Raw genomic sequence first — 18,405 nt, forward strand, 5'->3', positions numbered from 1 at the left:
ACCAATGGAACTCGTCAAAGCTAAGTAATGCTCGCTCGTCCATAAACGATCATGATTAATATACCTAGATAAGCGACCAAGAAGGAGCTTTAAGTTAATGATTCTTTCGAACTGCTCTGATGCTGAAGCCGGAAGTTAGGCAACGGAACTCTGTTATAAAACAACGTAACAAAGCCGTGTTTGGGCTTCATGGAATCGTTATGCGATGTACTTTGGTTACGAATCACTAAAAAGTGAGAAATAAAGAAAATCTTTAACAAAAAAGTAAAACCGACTACAAAAAAATAAAAATAAAATGGGACTGACTACAAAACCCTTGAAAATATATTTCTAGGTAGGTACCTACTAGCTCGAAGTCAGTGACAGCACGACCCAGCAGGATGGATTGAAACCCATAGTATGTAGGTGAGGTAGACGACTATTATTCCAACCCTGCTGGCTCGTGCTGAGGCACCGACTTCGAGCTAGTAGGTACCTAGAAAAATATTTTTAAGGGTATTCGGTTCCGTTTTTTTATTATTTTTTTGGAGTCGAATTTATTTTTTTGTTAAAAAAATTCTTTATAGCATTCATTATATCGTAAACAAAATTCTGTTTCCAGAGTCCAAAATTATATATTTTTAAGAACTTACGATTTTACTTGGCTGTAACGAAGTTCTTTGCTCTCGTAGTCCCTAGTAAAATAATGTAAAGAAAGAATTGCGAACACGGGTTGCGGGGGGTGGGGACCGGGGTTTTGGCGCAGTATCTGGAGCAGACAGTCGAGTTGAGAGAAGTTAGATAGGTACCTACGGTTATGTAGGTATACGTATGTATGTTCAATGTACATATCGATCGCCTCCCCGGGCCACTCGCCACTATGATCTCACCTCCATCCTCTGCTCTCCCTCCCCCTCACCCCCTTGCCCTACCGCATCCCTCAGAAGCCTATGCCCTAGCCACCAACGAATGGTTGTCGTCGTCAAGCACGGTGAAATCTGTTTTTTTTTTGCTAAAAATAAAAAACTCAAGTCGATTCAGAAACAGCGAATATGGACAATAACGTAACGATCAATCCGTACTAGGGATATATTATATTACATTGTTAATTTCAAAGTGGATTTAAATTTGGAAAAATTAGACCCAATTTTGCCAATTACAAATTAAAAAACACAAAAATCAATCAACTCTTCAAATTAAAGCCGTGCAATGTTCATGATCATGTGACAGTATCTTCGAAGGCTCTTCTACATCGGGTAGTACTTAATTTTAACTTGATTATTGTCCCTGGACAAATGTTTTAATATCATCGTACTAAGTCCCACTTTATTCGAAAAAAGAGGGACTCGCTTAAGCAAGTTTGATGTGCTCTGTATTTGGAGCATGCATTGGCTTGTGAATGTCATTGGTGTTAATAAAGCAGTACCTACCAGCTTCAAAACGCGTTTGATCACTAATTAACTATAGAAGCCAGCTATATAAATAAATTATAATAAAAAATTTAGTAGAATTAAGAAACCATAGCACAGTAGTCAATGATATTTTGAAAATGTGAAATTGAAGGGATTTTTACAAAAACAACATAGCTAACATTTTTAAAACCTATGCACACTGTATGAGATTAAAGTTTAGTACCTAGTATGCAATATTAGTGCCTTAAGCTTTTAAAATGATATATATTTTACATTTTTAAAGTACATCCATATTTATTATTTATATCAGTCCCTAGAACTTAACTATGTACAAAAAATATATTTTTCCTTTTTAGTTCATTTATTTTTTCTAATAAAAGCTTGTTTTTAAAAAGGTTTTATTTTTCTTTAAATTTTATTTTTAACTTTTATAGGGTCGCATATTCACGCCGAGAAGTACACATTAAGACGAATCAAACAAGCACAAACTCGATGCGGTTGCATCGTTTAATTACGGGATTCCTATGGTCACCTTCCAGCTCCATCATCAGACCCTGGTTACCATTTACTTAGTACCAAAGTATTCGTCAAGTCAAATCAAAGTAACCCAAACTCGATGGGTTTGTGTCGTTTCATTACGAACTTCCTATAGCCACCTTCTAGCTTCATCATAAGATCAGCTTCATGTCATAATTATAATGCATTGTCATCCGATTTACACATGCATGCAAATTTTCAGCTCAATCGGAAACTGGCAAGTGGACCAAATTTAACTTGAAAGTTACTGGTAAAAAAGAAACATTTTTAATAAAAGCTTTTTTAGCTGACTGTACTTCGCTTTGTCACACAAACTACATTTGCATACCAAATTTCAAGTCTATGCTACTAACCGTTGAAGAGTTCTGTCCTGCGGAGACGATCCTGGCTGGGTTATCAGGATGTTACTACCAGATTATTGTATTATCACGCGTTTTACATTAAGTATTCCAAATTTCAAGTCAATCTGACAACTGGAAGTTGGTCAAATTATACTTGCAAGATTTGACTACAGACAGACAGACAACGGGACAGGAGGAACTAAATGGAAGCTTGTAATAACATTTTTGGCGGATTTGGTATCATTAGTGTTTGTCTAAGAAGGACAAGTACCTAGTGCAAATATTGTCCAAAAATGACCCCAATTCTCCAAACCTTAAAATATACCCATTTTACAAAAACTACATAACTACATTATTTTTATAGGTAGCGATGACAATAGCAGCGGATGTGAGATTGTGAGGATTAAAAAAGCCCACATAATGAAGTAAAATGAGCCTGTATCTTTTAGAATAAGATAAGAAGACAATTCCGAAACAACTTTGTTCTTTAAACCGACTTAAAAAAAATATCTGTCAACTCTGTTTATTCGCGGGAAATTCGGCGGACTTCGTATGTTGTGTAATTAAATAATAAGAAGCTCGACTAGTGTGAATAATAAATTTGAAACTGTATTATAAACCTTGTAAATAGTGTTAAATACTTAGTATGTTTTTTTTCAATGTAAAAAACAATAAGTAAACATAGTGATTATACGGTGTGAATTTGGCGAGCGCTTTATCAAAGTTGGCTTCATTGAGGTTTGCGGTTCATAAATTGCTTTATTAATTTTGCTCAAAAACGAATAAACCACACAATCAGACCGTCACTATATTATATTATCGAAGCTTTTATAAAACATCATCAAAATCGCAAACTTAAAAGGTAAATATTTAACCGAAATAGCTAGGCCAATAACGTCTAGCAACCAAAAAACGCTGAAAAAAACACGTTTCTTGTATGACGACCCCCTTTAATTTGTAACTTTACTTTATTTTTAGTATATGTTGTTATAGCGGCCACAGTAATACATAATCTGTGAAAATTTCAAGTGTCTAACTTTTACGGCTTCAGAGATAGAGCCCTGTGACAGACGGACAGACAGACAGCGGAGTCTCAGTAATAGGGTCCCGTTGGCACCCTTTGGATACGGAACCCTAAAAATTGTCGCAACAATTTGCTGATCAATCCTGCGACTGCGGCGTTGTATGTATAACCTTTTCTTTAACATGATCTTCTTTCGATTAAATGACAGATAAGTGCAGAAGTCCAGGGTGTCTCTATGGATCATTCCATTTAACATAAAACTTACTGTATGACAAATCGTCAAAACACAATGATTGATGTCATGTCTCTGTGTAGATTATTTGGAGTATAGGCTATTTTAATTGATTGAACCGCGTAAACAGGTCAAATCATCAAATAGATAGTGCAAAATGGGTGGGTAACTAATATCAACTGGACAGACATGATGTCATCACTAGTCATAGTTGTCATGTAACTCATCACCTCATCAGATACCCATATATGTTCTACTTGCCTTATAGATATTCAAATATAACTTGGGTTCAGAACAGTCCCAAAATACGTTTAGGACTTTGGACTACGTGCGTGACATATATCTAGCGATTACTTAAGTATACTGACTACGAATGGCACGTTTGATTAGTTATACGCTTCATTAATAAATATATAATAATATTAAATATATTGACCCGAATAACTCACGTCTCAAATCGAGTTGCAGCAGCCGCTGAGTCGAGTTGCTCCGAAGATGAAGGGCTACGGATTAGCCCGAATTTTAAGATATTAAAGAATATCTCACAATCTACAAAAAACTCCGCGATACCATTATGCTCAACTATGGTAGTTATGTCACAATAACCACTTTTAGGGTTCCGGAGCCAAAATGGCAAAAATGGAACCCTTATAGTTTCGTCAAGTCCGTCCGTCCGTATGTCACAGGCATCTTAATATTTTTAATCGAAAACTACAAGATGAATATCAATTAAATTTGGAGTACAGATGTGTTGTCAAAGCCGCTATTTAGTTTTGTAGTTAAATTACAAAAATAAATATTTATAGGGGGGGCACTCCATACACGTAACAGAAACTGAAATAAAAATTTTTTTGACTCGCATCAACGTGTGGCCGACAGCTCTTTTGTAAAGATAGTAAGGTTTCTCAAAAACTTTTTTGATTAAGTGAAGATTTCCGGAAATAATCGCTCCCAAAGTAGCAAAAATTGTGCCCCCCCCAATTATGTTAACCGTTTGTCCAAAAAATATGGAAAGGTAACGCTTAATAAATACTTTCAACGAAAATTGGTTTCAACATGATCGGATATACCGTTTTTGAGTTATTGACGAAAAACTGCGCTTCTCAACAAAAGGACGTAAGTGCCGTGAAGATACGCTGTTTTTCTGGTAATAGAACGTACATAATATTACTTGATTTTTTTCGTAATGGCAACACGCTCTTGGCCAGTTTTATTTACATTTTAAAAGTTGACAGATATGCTGACTAAAATCAGAACATGTTATCCATACCTTTGTATTTATCCTTATCCAAATAAATAATTTTATATTCAAGATGGTTCTAATACCTGTAGATTACTTTTTGAATTATTCAAATCGGACATTCCATTCAAAAGATATTAAGAAATTAAAAATATCAATCTAACCAAAAAAAAAATGAATTTACTCTACGTTGACGCTACGCGAGACGCGAGAATGATGTAGGTATTTGTAGGTAAAATAAATAATGGAATTAAAATAAAATAAATATTCCTGTAGCAAACGTGTTTTTTTGCCGTTTTTTTGCTTATGTCTAATGTTCACAATGTTGTATAGGTTAGGTACGGAACCCTTCGTACGGGAGCCCGACTCGCACTTCGCCGTTTTTTTTACTTTGCCCATGCGAAGCCGGGGCGGGTCGCTAGTAGTTCATAAGAACAGATTTCGCTCTCTCATACTTTCTGACTTCTCCCTACTGACCACCTATTTGGACTGATCATCCTGTATTACTGTAAATAATGAAAATTTGTCAAGCGTCAGCAAGTTTTAGAAAAAAAAATGTATATTGTCTGTTAGTGAGCGGTTGTACTTAAACAGGTTACACCTACACCTAGTTAGTCAAGTTTGATTTTTTAGAGAATACGGAACCATTAATGCGCGAGTAGGACTCGCACTTGGCAGGTATTTTTACTGCAAATTATACAAATAGATACTTATTTTATTATGTGTAATCAATCATTCATTCTATAGTTAGCATCTTTTTTCCAAAAAAATGTTTGTTCAATCAAAATGACATTTCGCACAAACCAACCACAGAAACCAACTGCTATCAGAAAAGTAGGTTAGATTAGGTTAGAACTGCGTCTTCCACAGAAACGAACTGCTATGTGCTATCAGAAAAGTAGATGAGGTTAGACTGCTTCCCCTACAAAAACTAACTGTTACCAGAAAAGTAGATTAGGTTAGGTTAAAACTGCGTCGCCTGCAAAAACGAACTGCTATCAGAAAAGTAGGTTTAGGTTAGGTTAGAACTGCGCCCCCCACGGAAACGAACTGCTCCCAGAAAAGTAGGTTATTATATCATGCGATATTTTGGGAAGAGTACGTTATGCCAAACGATTGACTAAAATTAATACTTGGTAATATGAAACATGACTAAGTAATTATTTGTGAAACAATAATTTGCCAAAAAAAATATTAACTGTATAATTGCGATAAGTTTTTTTGGCAAATGATTTTTTGCCAAATAATAATTTGAGTAAAATATTTTGCGATAATTTGAGTAAAATACTTTGGGAAAAGTTTTTTGTCCATACATTAGTAATCCGATTGGGTGACATGGTGAGGGTAAGTGCTGCCGCATAAAATTTAAGACCAAAACGTAATTCGCTTCTGCGCATCAAAGTTTAAAATTTAACCATTCATTTTATGTGGGTATTAATTTAACGGATAATACAATAGTGTTATTTTTTAATAGTGTACCCGCGGCTTCACACGCGTAAATCAGCAGTTCAATTAAGGGCAACACACACAGAGAGCGGGCGCAGGTCGTGCGCGGGCCCGCGACGGGCGTATTTGCATGGCGGTATATGGACGCCTTCACACAGAAAGCGTGCGCGGGTCGGGTCGTGTCCGCCGCGTGAGCCGCGCGGATCGTTGTATTCACACAGAGAGCAGGTCGGACCCGCGACGGGCCCGCAACGGCTATCAATGTTGCCAGTTTAGTGACAGAAGTGACGACTTTTGCTTAAATCTTAGCGTTCGCAAAAAAGTTTTGACGAATAAAATGATTTATCTGGCGACATTTGGAGTACTAATTTAAACAGTTCTAGAACCAATAATAATTCCCAAAAATTACATCGTAGTTTTTATTGACGTTACATTTTATATGCCACTGTGCCTTTCATGACTATTTTCAGAGGATGAGATTTCGAGATTTTATCCCGATCTCGTGGGTATATCGGGATAAAAAGTAGCCAATGTGTTATTCCAGATATCTAGCTAATGTATGGGCAGTCGACAGTTGCGGTTACGTTCAGTTGGAATGCAGTCCGTCTGTACTGACCCTTAGTAGTAGGTAGTAGGATTTTTCATTAACTTAACCTGTCCTCTCCCAGAGGCACAAATTTGTGCCCAAATTCCTTTGATCCTGTTATCCTGGGAGATGACGGATTAAGGGAACATTCAACTGAACTGTCATTTGATTGTGACCGCGAGCGTCAGCAGGGCTACTACGAAACTCGTAACTCCAAGTTCGTATCGTACCGTCCCTCTCGCTCTCGTATTAAATAGTATAAGTGTCAGAGGGATCGCACGACACGAACTTCGAGTTTCGAGTTTCATAGTAGCCCTGCAGGAACGTTAGACAATACTGCCTCAGGTCAGGTCATGATGTTAACTTCTTCAAGACACTAGTAATGGTCGAACTCTTACTATTTAAAAGATAATCAAGAACTAAGGGGTAATTAATTATGCGCGGTAAAACGGTGTAGGTAAAAGGTGTAAAGTTATGACGCTTTTTCAAATTCTGTAACTAAGTGTTTTTGAACTAAAGGAATTTCCTTGCTCTGCTCACCCGCGACCTTACGATAGCTATAGCTAAGCTTATGCAAAATATGCGTGTTTATGCAGTTCCTCCACCTACACACTGTAAGAACACACACAAATCACACATACCCATCTATCACCACCACCACACTACACTGACACGTTTCGAACTCAACCAGAGCTCATCTTCAGTGACACAATCGTACACCATGCTACAGTTCTTACAGTGTGGAGGTGGAGGAACTGCAAGAACACGCATATTTTGCATAAGCTTAGCTATCGTAAGGTCGCGGGTGAGTAATGAAATTCTTTTAGTTCATCTAGCCTGATTCAATAAATTATTTGAAGTGTTTTTGTTTTGATTGATACTTATTATTTAGCCTAAAAAGTTGTTTTTTTTTGTTTTGTTCTATGTGTCACTCATCAATTTTATGAATTAAACAATTTCATCCATATAATTTATTTGAAAAAACTCTACTTATTTACTCTTGTTTCTGTTACCTATCCTGTCAATCGTTCAAAGGTTAACTGGAAGAGGTCCATTTAAGAGATAAGTTCGCCTTTGTACATCTTATTACTTATCCTATTTTCTGTTCTGTTCATGTGTTGTTATGTACAATTAAAGAGTTTTACGATACAACACAATACAAAAAAGATCTTGCGAAGTTAACAGAAATCAAGAAAAACGGTGTATAACTTTAAAATAATTTGCCTACCAATTAGACGCTTTACTTATACATACTTCTTAAATACATGCTCTATTTGTTTATTTCAAAGTATGTGCCGACATGAGATTCAATTCGCACATTACGTTACTTCAAAAATGATTTTTGGGCTTTAAAAATGTAAAAAAAGTCCATATTTTAAAATAATTGATCCATTTTAAGGTAAAAGAGACAAGACAAATTAGTTAGTATTTATACCTACGTCGTTAGTTATGTATCTACAATTGTTTGCCGTGTTGAGCCAGTCAAGGTGTCAAATAGCAAAACAAACGGCGTAATAAATAACTGCTGCGTCAGACCAAACAGCTGATCGCGCAGCATGTTTATTCAGTTGGAAATTTAGTCCGCCATTCACACATTATTCAAAGCATACACCAGTGAAAGACTTTATAAGCTTTCGGTTCGGTATCTTAGGTCTGATGAATGAAGAAGAATGTGCATGAGCAGCGTGTGGTTGGTTACAAACAAGCAACGCGCGCAAGGTGTTTATTGCTATGACGGCGGCCGGGCGGCAGGCTGTGCATGTGTGTATGTTTGCGAGGCGTGTGTGTGCACGCGTGCAGGCAGGCAGCAGGCACACGCAGCAGACGGGCCGCGGTCGCCGCTGTGGACACCCACCCTTGCAGCGGGAGTTGCGGCGGCCGCGCTCGCTCGGACGATCGCTCATCGTGAACGCCTCCTTGAAATGCATCTTCCGACACCGCTCCGCACCGCATCCACATTCACGTGTAGCATCGGCACGCCAAAACACAATCCGCTCACTGTCACCAACACGTCACCGTTCCGACAAACGAGTACCGCCCGCGTGATTGTCAACCACCGCGATCCGCTCTCGATACGTTCGCCGGAACGTGTCGCATTTTCGTTTTCAACGAACCGACGACGAGCAAACAAAACGTTTGATAGGCGCGAACCGACGGTCGACCTCGGGCGCGGACTGGCGCGCGATGCGAACGGCCGCCGTCGCCGCCTCCGCGCGAGACCGGACCTCGCGTCTCGGGGCGAGGATGCGGGAATCGGCTTCGGCGCAATACCCGTCACGAAAATAATAGGAACAGCGAGTGCACCTCAGAGTGGCTCGGAGGCGCGACGCGACGCGGTCGGTGCGAGCGAGACGCGGATAAACACCAGACTGTTTACTTACGGCGCTCGGGCACGGGCGGCGGGGCGCGGGGCGCCTGCAATCCGCGCGCTGCAATTACTGGCTGTGCCTGTAGCCGTCGACGATTACATCCTCACTCGAATGAAAATTAAATAACACAAATAAGCAAGCCCCGAACAAATACATATAAATTATATGCACGTACATAAGCATTATCGTTATGCCAAAATATTTCAGCCGGTGCTTATCCCATGCATGATTGAACGACTCCTTCGTTTGCAAAAAGTTTCATTACAAAATTCAGACTGAATCAGGCAAATCCATACCTCGCCTAGATCACATTAGATCGTTTAAGTTTCAAGGCAATCGTGTCTGTCTGTAGGCAGCTTGTTTAAATATTTCAAATTCGCTCAGTCCTGGATTTGTCAAAAGGCCGTATAGGCCGCGGCCTAGGGGCGGCAGATTTCAACGAGAAAATTATTTTAGAAAGTTACATAGGGCGGCGGATATAAAGTGGCCTACACTCCTAAAAAACATAAATCCGCCACTGATTTCGCTGTTATTACAGTAGCTATCTAGTTACGTATCAACCGAAATATGTTTATAATAAGATATGGAAGTCAATTATTAAACTTAGCCTGATTGAGAGTATTACACTCTTCGACCCAAATAATAGCGAATTTGGAGGGTGGAGGAAGCAATCATAGAATATAGCCCATTAGATGGAATCGGAGTTGGAGCAGGTTGACGATCAATCGTCTCGCAGAGCTCTGCACCGGGCGGTGGTGACTGCATTCCAACAGCGTCCCTCCCCTCGCGCCGCTCACGAGCCCTCACCCCCCGTCCTTCCGGAGCTCGTCACGTGACGCGCCGATTAGCCGCCGAGTGCGCCACCGCGACCGAAATAGAGCGCGCACATACTATATCACACATCTCGTTCACCTCCACTAAACCATACTAAACTCTCTCCGCTGTTTTTCTGGCAGTCCGAGTCGGCACCGCTCGTGTGAACGCCGTTCTCGCACATCACTCGTTCCCAAGAGCCTAACTAATGACGACATTCTAATGGTATTCTGCTGCGATTGTTAACTTTACGATGTTATAACGGCTTATAAGCCGCTTGACTACGACACAGTTTTTTCGCAGTCGTTAAAAGCAAGTACACTAGTAAGTACAGTACAAATACATACATCTTGTTCTTGTTACTCAAAATAGACGTCTGACTCTTCTATCTATATTGTCTGATGTAGAGACGAGCCGTACATAAGCAGTAACAGAAATGTAGCACCAAATTGAGTAAAGCGTAGGAGTAACTAACGAGGCAAATAAGGCACGCAAGCGAATGTTTTTCATGTGGAAGTGGAACTGGTAAATAAAACAGTTGAAAGTAGCTTTGACGCGTGTTCAATCGATAGCCCAATTATATGGTGTCAGCCTTCTTATCACCTAAGTAACTACGTACTAACGTACTACATCTAAACAAATCAAAGGATTACAAATCTCAGCCACGCACGAACTGAGGTGAAGTGGGTTCAATTTTTTAAGTATGAATATGTATAATTTCAACAGTCGGATAAATATCAGTGGCCTGTAAATTGTCAGGAATCACGCAGGGCTACCGCATTTAACAACAAGAAAAAGACGACACGATCAATACAGGCTGCAAAATGTACACGTGATCGCGTCACTATATAACTTCCTCCCACCACCCCGCTCACCCCCTAAACACTCAGCTCCTCCCCCGACCCGATGTCGACACTAAAGGATTTTTCTACCCCTCCTTTCCCTAGCTTGTTAGAAACATCACTTCGCCTACATTATTATCAACACAGTTTGTTTATAAAATCCAAATTTCGTAAAAATACCAAATCATCCAAAATTACATATTTTGGCCAGATTTGCTAAGAGCTTTACGATACTCGCGCCCTTTTATATTTTTGCAGTAGCAAGTTGACAAAAAAACGCGTCGACAAACCAGTTCCCGCAGGCGAATGGAGCCCATTACCGCGGCGGCGGATAGGGCAACTCTCTTATACCTACCTCGGCTACCTCGCTGTGCTAACCCCGGCTCATGTTCATTACAAACCTTTCTAAACCACATAAACCACGGGGTCTCGTTAATACATCAATAAAAACTTCTTTTTAATTTCATCGTAATAAAAGAATGAACATTCGAAATCCATGGCAACAAGTGACAAGTGTTAAGCCAATCGATTATACTAAGCTCGAGCTTAAGTATAAAGAGGCTGAAACTGGAAAACAAATACAATGATACAACAGTGATAAGATAAAGTAACAGATCTGCTTGCCAGTACGATTGCTTGCAGGAGTTCTGGCGACTGCAGGTGGGTATCACAAAGTGGAAATAAGGAAACTAAGAAAAGTCGATTGTAGAGGCGTGGTTTAGTCGAGATGTCGGGATCATTAGCGGTGCTCTTGAATAAGTGAGGCAAGGGTGGGTGAGGTGAGGCTACCACCACAAAGGGTTACGAATTGCGATCCGGCGCGTTCGATCGATAGCGTCCGCGAAAAATGCCGCAGCTACCGCACGTCTTCTGTACTTGTACTTGCCCACAAACAAACCGGATTGTGTAACATCGTCACCCGCACAATCGAAGCGGTCTCTAACTCCGGCACCAATCTAACAAAAAAATATAATTTTAAGGTAATAAAGCTGTATCGGACACAATTTCCTTTCATTCCGTTAGATTGTGACGTTAAGAAACTTTATAATTATATTGAACACACTCATTATGATGCATGTAAACTTTCTATTGCTAAGTCAACCTCGCTGGTACAGTTTCTCTATAGTGTGGGCCACTTTTTCAATTCACTGGATAAAAAAGTGGTGCATTGAATGGTTAGAATTGGTGGTGGTAGCGATGCGCCGCGTATTTGCAACGGATGCAGCGAAATGAACATGAACAGTTCGTTGACCTCGAGCGGGCCGGGTTTCACTCGACGTAGAGCAGCGCCCAGTTCTGCATAGCGCCAGCGCAATCCACAATGCGAATCAATTGCCTGAACGCACATACTTAGTACGTAAACGTGGCAACAACGCAGTCGCCGGCCACGACTGCGGCTGCGGACACCCACTGTCAGCTCGCCGCGCTCGCCCAGTTCTAATATAAACACTATCTACACATTCCCAGGAAGCCACTGACATCAACTGGAAATACGCTGGACCCGAACACATTCTAATTCAATCATATAATATTACACTGCCGCATTATCTTTAAAGCTTTCAATTAATAAGCAATAAAAATAATTACCATAATAATCTGTAGCTCTTTAACATCTCAAGCTCTATCATTTTACTAAGTAATAATTTGTATTACTTCTCGTCACAGCAATGCCTGAAATATACCACGACCAGTTAAGTGTGCTAAATACATTTACGAAAAATATCTAGTTTGCAATCAGTTAAAGGGTAAATAACATCTATTTTTCGATACTGACTGGACATTTATCTACTCAAATCATACTCTACATCTCAAAATAAAAGCAGACACCAGTTTGGTAGAGCATATTAAGCATGCATCAATATTTTTAGGGATCCGGAGCCAAAATGGCAAAAACGGAACCCTTATAGTTTCGCCATGTCTGTCTGTCTGTATGTCCGTCCGTCGGCGGCTTTTCTCAGGGACTATCAATGATAGAAAGCTGTTATTTTGTACGGATATATATGTAAACTATGCCGACAAAATGGTACAATAAAAATAAACATAAAAATAAATTTTTTTTAGGATACCTCCCATAGTAGTTAAGTGGTTTTTTTTTTCTCATCCAACCCTATAGTGTGGGGTATCATTGGACAGATCTTTAAAACCATTAGGGGTTTGCTAAGATGATTTTCGATTCAGCGATTTGTTTGCGAAATATTCAACTTTAAAGTGCAAATTTTCATTAAAATCAAGCGTCCCCCCTCTAAAATCTAAACCGGTGGATGGAAAAATTTGAAAAAATTCAGGATGGTAGTAAGTATACCAAACTTTCAAGAAAAACTATAACGGTTAAGTTTGCTTCAGAATTATTAGTAGTTTAAGAGTCAATAGCAGCCTAAGGTATAAAATATACCTAAACTATGGAAGATTCCGTATAAAATACGAATTCCTTAGAAAAATATTACAATTTTTTTTGTAATGGCTACGGAACCCAATTTGGGGCGTGTCCGACACGCTCTTGGCCGGTTTTTTTATCAATTAATGTTACTTTAGTTTGGTTAAACTTAGCACAGTCAGATTCATTAGATGAAACAACGTAATGTGGAAATGAGCCGTAAGAAGCGGTCTTGTGTATTTCCAAAAATAAATAATCTACTTTTAAGTAGGTATAACAATAAAGTCGTACCTCCTTGTTTTCGTTTTTGGTATTATTATCAAAAGACTAAGAGGTGGGCACGGGAACGGGACGGGTGTCGACTCCGGCATCGATCCATGTCTTATGTACTTACGCGCTTTACATACATACTGCCGCCCGCGCTATGTGGAGATTCAACCGCGATGCGTCAACCGATGCACATGCACCGCGCAACCGACATATACGTACATTCGGGGACGCTATTCAGGCAATCTCTTTATAAGGCGCTCTACCCTAACCTTGAAACGGCGACCTTTTCAAAACAAGTTTATTATTACGCGTATCGTTTCATTGCCGTAAAGGGGATGAGGACGGTGAGCACGGAGATTTAATTTAAGACACTTAAGTGTGTCACGTTTGTTCTATAGAGTATTTCGGTGGTGATACTAGATGTGTTGTCTGATCTTTCGAAGAAACATTGGTTTTCACGGGGTCATCCCACGCTTCCTGTGCTCTCCGTCGCCTCGAATATACACCGCAATATGTAGGTATTCATAGAGTACCTAAGGAGGGCTGGCTTTGGGGCATGGGGCCGCCCGTCGCGAGAGATTATCCCGAGCGGGCAGCTAGGGGAATAGATTGAAGGAGCAAGTAGGCATGAATTGGGTGCAATTTGATCGTAATATAGACGATTTAGCCCTTGATCCGTGTGCGAACAAACAAAACATTACATTATTAATTATATCGGTCTATAAGCTGTATATATATATATATATATATATATAACAACATATGTATAAGCTGGCGAGGTGGACGATCTGTTCAACTAGCCAGCCCGCTGTTTAGTAGACGCTACGTTTGAGTATGAGAAACTACAATTAGAGTGAACTGTTATAACGTTAACGTTTATTAATTGTAGACTCGTTCGTAACATTAGTCATTAGGTGTTGCGGAATTGAGCAGCAAGAAGGTCTAACATAAAACCAAAGTTAATCAGGCGTAAAATTATTATGAATAAATAATAAAGACTCGTGATATAAGGTTCCAAATAATACCTACTACGTTTTAAATAGGGTAGCCGAGCATTGTTCAGGGGAAAAAACATGTTTGTTGGCAGAGGCAGAGCTTGCTTGGTATAATCAAAGCGGGCGGAGGTGAGAGGTAAAGAGCGGGGGAGCGCCTAAACTCCATCAGGCGAGGCAGATTCGTCGTGTCGGGTTGGACTGACCTCGAATCCCTATTGATCTGGTGACGGCCCGTCTGTGACGTCACACTTACCGACCGTGTTCTAACATGGCCGCTAGGTACTAGCACAGAACTACGACGCCTACGCAGTTCATGAAGCACTGCACACAACTCTATACAAGACTGATCGATAAAAATAATTTTAACGCGGCCTAGCTCGAGGAAAAAACGGCGCTATAGCGTTACATACACGTTCTCATGCATGCAAACAAGGGTTTAATATAGGTATGTATGTATGTGATTGGCAACAATGACGATATGCATAATTATATCTATCTACTACCTATCCGAAACATGAACTATGAAGTTCATTGTTTGCATCGATTCCCAAGTTTATCGTGTTATTAAAAAAAAAAGGCAAAGATACGCATATTTTTAAGTAGGTATATTTCTTACGAATCTAATGCACAGAACGCCCAAAGTTGTGAGAAACAAGTAAGTGCGACTCATAACAATAAAATTGACGAGTAAAATTACCCAGCATGATAATCAATCCCATAGAGACGCCGATGCTAAACAGAAGTTGCTCAATTACGATCAAATAATGATCTTAACGTACTATATTTAGGGTTCATTTTTCTCTAATACATCCCATGGCAGCGAGCAAGGATTATAACATAAGTGGCTACCGACTGACGACCCTAAGGCAGATCGAAAGCAGCGAAATAAAATAAAAAACTTGTGTCTCTATGTGTATGTTATTTTTCTGCCCTAAGGTTGGTGTATGACCACTTTGAACCCACCAGAAGAACTCACCTGGGTATAATACTTTCTCCGTCATGCCTGCGGATCTAACAAGCTCTCCATTGAATCCTGTGAACAAAGAACAAGTTTTTGTTGAGAACAATGCAAAAAAACTTTATAACAATAAACTAGCTACCTAGCTTGCTGTAATAGGTACCTTTTGAGACCAATGCTAGAGAAGCCTGTACAAATTATTTAAATTTAGTTTGAAAATGTTTTGTCGAGTGCACCTGCGGTCGCAAATTACGTTTCTGGCCTTAAGAAGGGAGGGGGGAGCAAAGGACAAACCTACCCGCCCCTACGGAGTAACGGAACTGCGCAGGTATAAACGATCGTGTGCACAAATAAACCGTCGCGTATTAACTATGTATGTGAGTTTTTGAAGGTCAATTTAAGACGATGTGGATAAGCAAGCGTGTGACGCCATGTTTGTTGTAACTACGCGCTACGTGGCGTGTCATCGTGTCAATTACGCATACTTATATGAATTCACTGCATCATATTTAAACAAACACAATGCGAGTAATATCAGGACTAGTTATAACAGAGGCCTCAGTTTACTAGCTTTTATAGCAGACACGACACGGTATCCCTTCGCACTTGCTGAATAGAACGGGGTCTTCGACGAAAGCTGGCGTGTTACGGCTGAGCGAAACATGTCGCGTATTGCACGGCTAGCACAACAGGCTGCGATTTGTTTTGTCGATCGGTGTACCCCTTTCATATTAAAGCAGCGTTTCCACCAGAGATGTGCAAAGATGTGTTGCGAGGAATATGCTTTTCACTAACGCTAACCAATAGAAACGCTTCATTTACCTCGCCTCGCTCCGCTCAGCTGTTTCCACCAGAGATGTGCTGTGCGAGGATGTGTAAATTAAGCGTTTCTGTTGGTTCATGAAAAACATATCTCTCGCACGCAACACATCCTCGCACATTATTGGTGGAAACGCTGCTTAAGTCAGTGTGGTGGCGATGCACTTAGCGAAAAGCGAGATGACATTGAATATCGTAGCCATTAAGGTCTGCCCGAAAAGAAACGCTGTTATAATCTAGATGAAGCCAAGATAGAATTTAAGTAACTGCATTCTGCATACACCAGAGGCCGTATTGCCTCTTTTCTGATGCTCGTGGCCGCAATCAAATGATAGATTTCGCATACAAAAACTGTAATTTTATTGCGATCGCAAGCCTCAGAAACGTTAGGCTATACGACCTCGGGTCTGCTTATCTTATACAGATATAAGAAGAAATAATAAACAAGCATGGGGATTATTTGATGGAAACTCTGTTCTTGAACATGAAGTGTTGTGTGTGTGTCTTGGACAAAAAAGATACATTTTTTTAGTTGTTATAATTATAATGGATCAATAACCTAAGAATGCAAATTAAAATATAACAAATGTGTGTGATGTGTTCCAGATCTTGCCAATTTACATCATTTACCTTTATCACATAAACTTTATGTACTATAATATGCATAGGTCTTTTCATTTTCTTTGTAGTTGACTGTACAGTCAAATAACTTAATTCCTGAAAGGACATTTTTCAAGATAATGATTATGAGTCATTAAAGATTGTCAGAATGTGAAATAGCACTATGAAATTTTCTGTGAAAAAGTGCCAATCAACTCAACATCATCATCAGATCAACTGAGTTGGTTTAATCCTACTTCTCCTACTAATATTATAAATGCGAAAGTTTGTGTGTGAGTGAGTGAGTATGTTTGTTACTCCTTCACGCTAAAACGGCTGGACGGATTTGGATGAAAATTGGTATGTAGATAGTTGGTCATCTGGAATAAAACATAGGCTACTTTTTTCCGATATTCCCACGGGATAGGGATAAAATCACGAAATAACAACCACTGAGCCTAGAGTAATGAAATTTGGGATGGTTGTTTTTAATGCAACGTCAATAAAAACCACGATAACTTTCAGGAATTCCCACGGGAATTTTGTAAAATTCCAGAAAACAATTAAACCGCTGTATCTAATTATTAACACGAGCGAAGTGATCAATATTTAAACTAAATAACTTGCATGCTTGCTTTGCTTACATTATTGCTTGCACCTTTGGGAGTATGCTTGCTTGAACTTTTGATTGCATGCTTGCTTGCATTCTGGCTTGCATGCTTGCTTGCATGCTTGCTTGAAACTTTGGGAGTATGATTGCTTGATCTGTTGTTTGCATTCTGGTTTGCATGCTTGCTTGCATGCCTGCGTGCATGCTTGCTTGCATGCTTGCTTGCATTTTGGCTTGCATGTTTGCCTATATGTTTGCTTGCATGCTTGCTTACGCGCTCACTTGCATGCTTGCTTGAATGCTTGCTTGCAAGCTAGCTTAGATGCTTGATTGCATGCTTGCTTGCATGCATGCATGAATACAGCCCTAAATGCATGCTTGAATGCATGCTTGCTTGCACTATTTTTTCACATTTGAGACCATGCTTGCCTGATTTTTGGTTTGCATGCTTGCTTACATGCTTGCTTGCATGCTTGCTTGCTTACATGCCTGCTTGCATGCACGCTTGCTTAAATGCTCACTTGCATGCTTGCGTGCATGCTTGAATAGAGCCTTGAATGCAGCTTGAATACAGCCTTGAATGCATGCTTGCTTGCACTATTTTTTGTACATTTGAGACTATACTTGCTTGATTTGTTGTTTGCATACTTGCATGCATGTATGCCTATATGCTTGCTTGCATGCTTGCTTGCAAGTTTGCTAAGATGCTTACTTGCATTCTGGCTTGCATGTTTGCCTATATGCTTGCTTGCATGCTTGCTTACATGCTCACTTGCGTGCTTGCCTGAATGCTTGCTTGCAAGCTTGCTTAAATGCTTGATTGCATGCTTGCTTGCTTAATTGCTTGCTTCTTTGAACTGTTTTTGGTTCACGCGAGCCAAGCTATATTTGATTTAAGCACAGGCTTCCTCTTAGATTAAGAGCTGAAGTTCCCAAATTAACTGTGAGGATTGAGAAC

General features: G+C 39.8%; 1 protein-coding gene across 6 annotated transcripts in view; it reads right to left on the reverse strand.

Annotated features, from left to right (window-relative positions):
* LOC141428065 (serine/threonine-protein kinase tousled-like 2) overlaps nucleotides 1–18,405 on the reverse strand; it is a 47,015-nt gene that overhangs the window by 26,526 nt on the left and 2,084 nt on the right. For 3 of the 6 annotated variants that reach the window (XM_074087800.1, XM_074087797.1, XM_074087796.1), the window contains exon 1: nucleotides 8,653–9,157. In XM_074087800.1, coding sequence (XP_073943901.1) covers nucleotides 8,653–8,725 — 73 coding nt within the window. In that variant the 5' untranslated portion in view covers nucleotides 8,726–9,157. Of the gene's footprint in view, nucleotides 1–8,652; nucleotides 9,158–15,436; nucleotides 15,494–18,405 lie in introns of those variants that run through there. The other 3 variants (XM_074087798.1, XM_074087801.1, XM_074087799.1) reach the window with 2 other exon arrangements.

Source organism: Choristoneura fumiferana, chromosome 5 (genome assembly GCF_025370935.1).
Source record: "Choristoneura fumiferana chromosome 5, NRCan_CFum_1, whole genome shotgun sequence".
In the NCBI taxonomy this organism is placed as follows: domain Eukaryota; kingdom Metazoa; phylum Arthropoda; class Insecta; order Lepidoptera; family Tortricidae; genus Choristoneura; species Choristoneura fumiferana.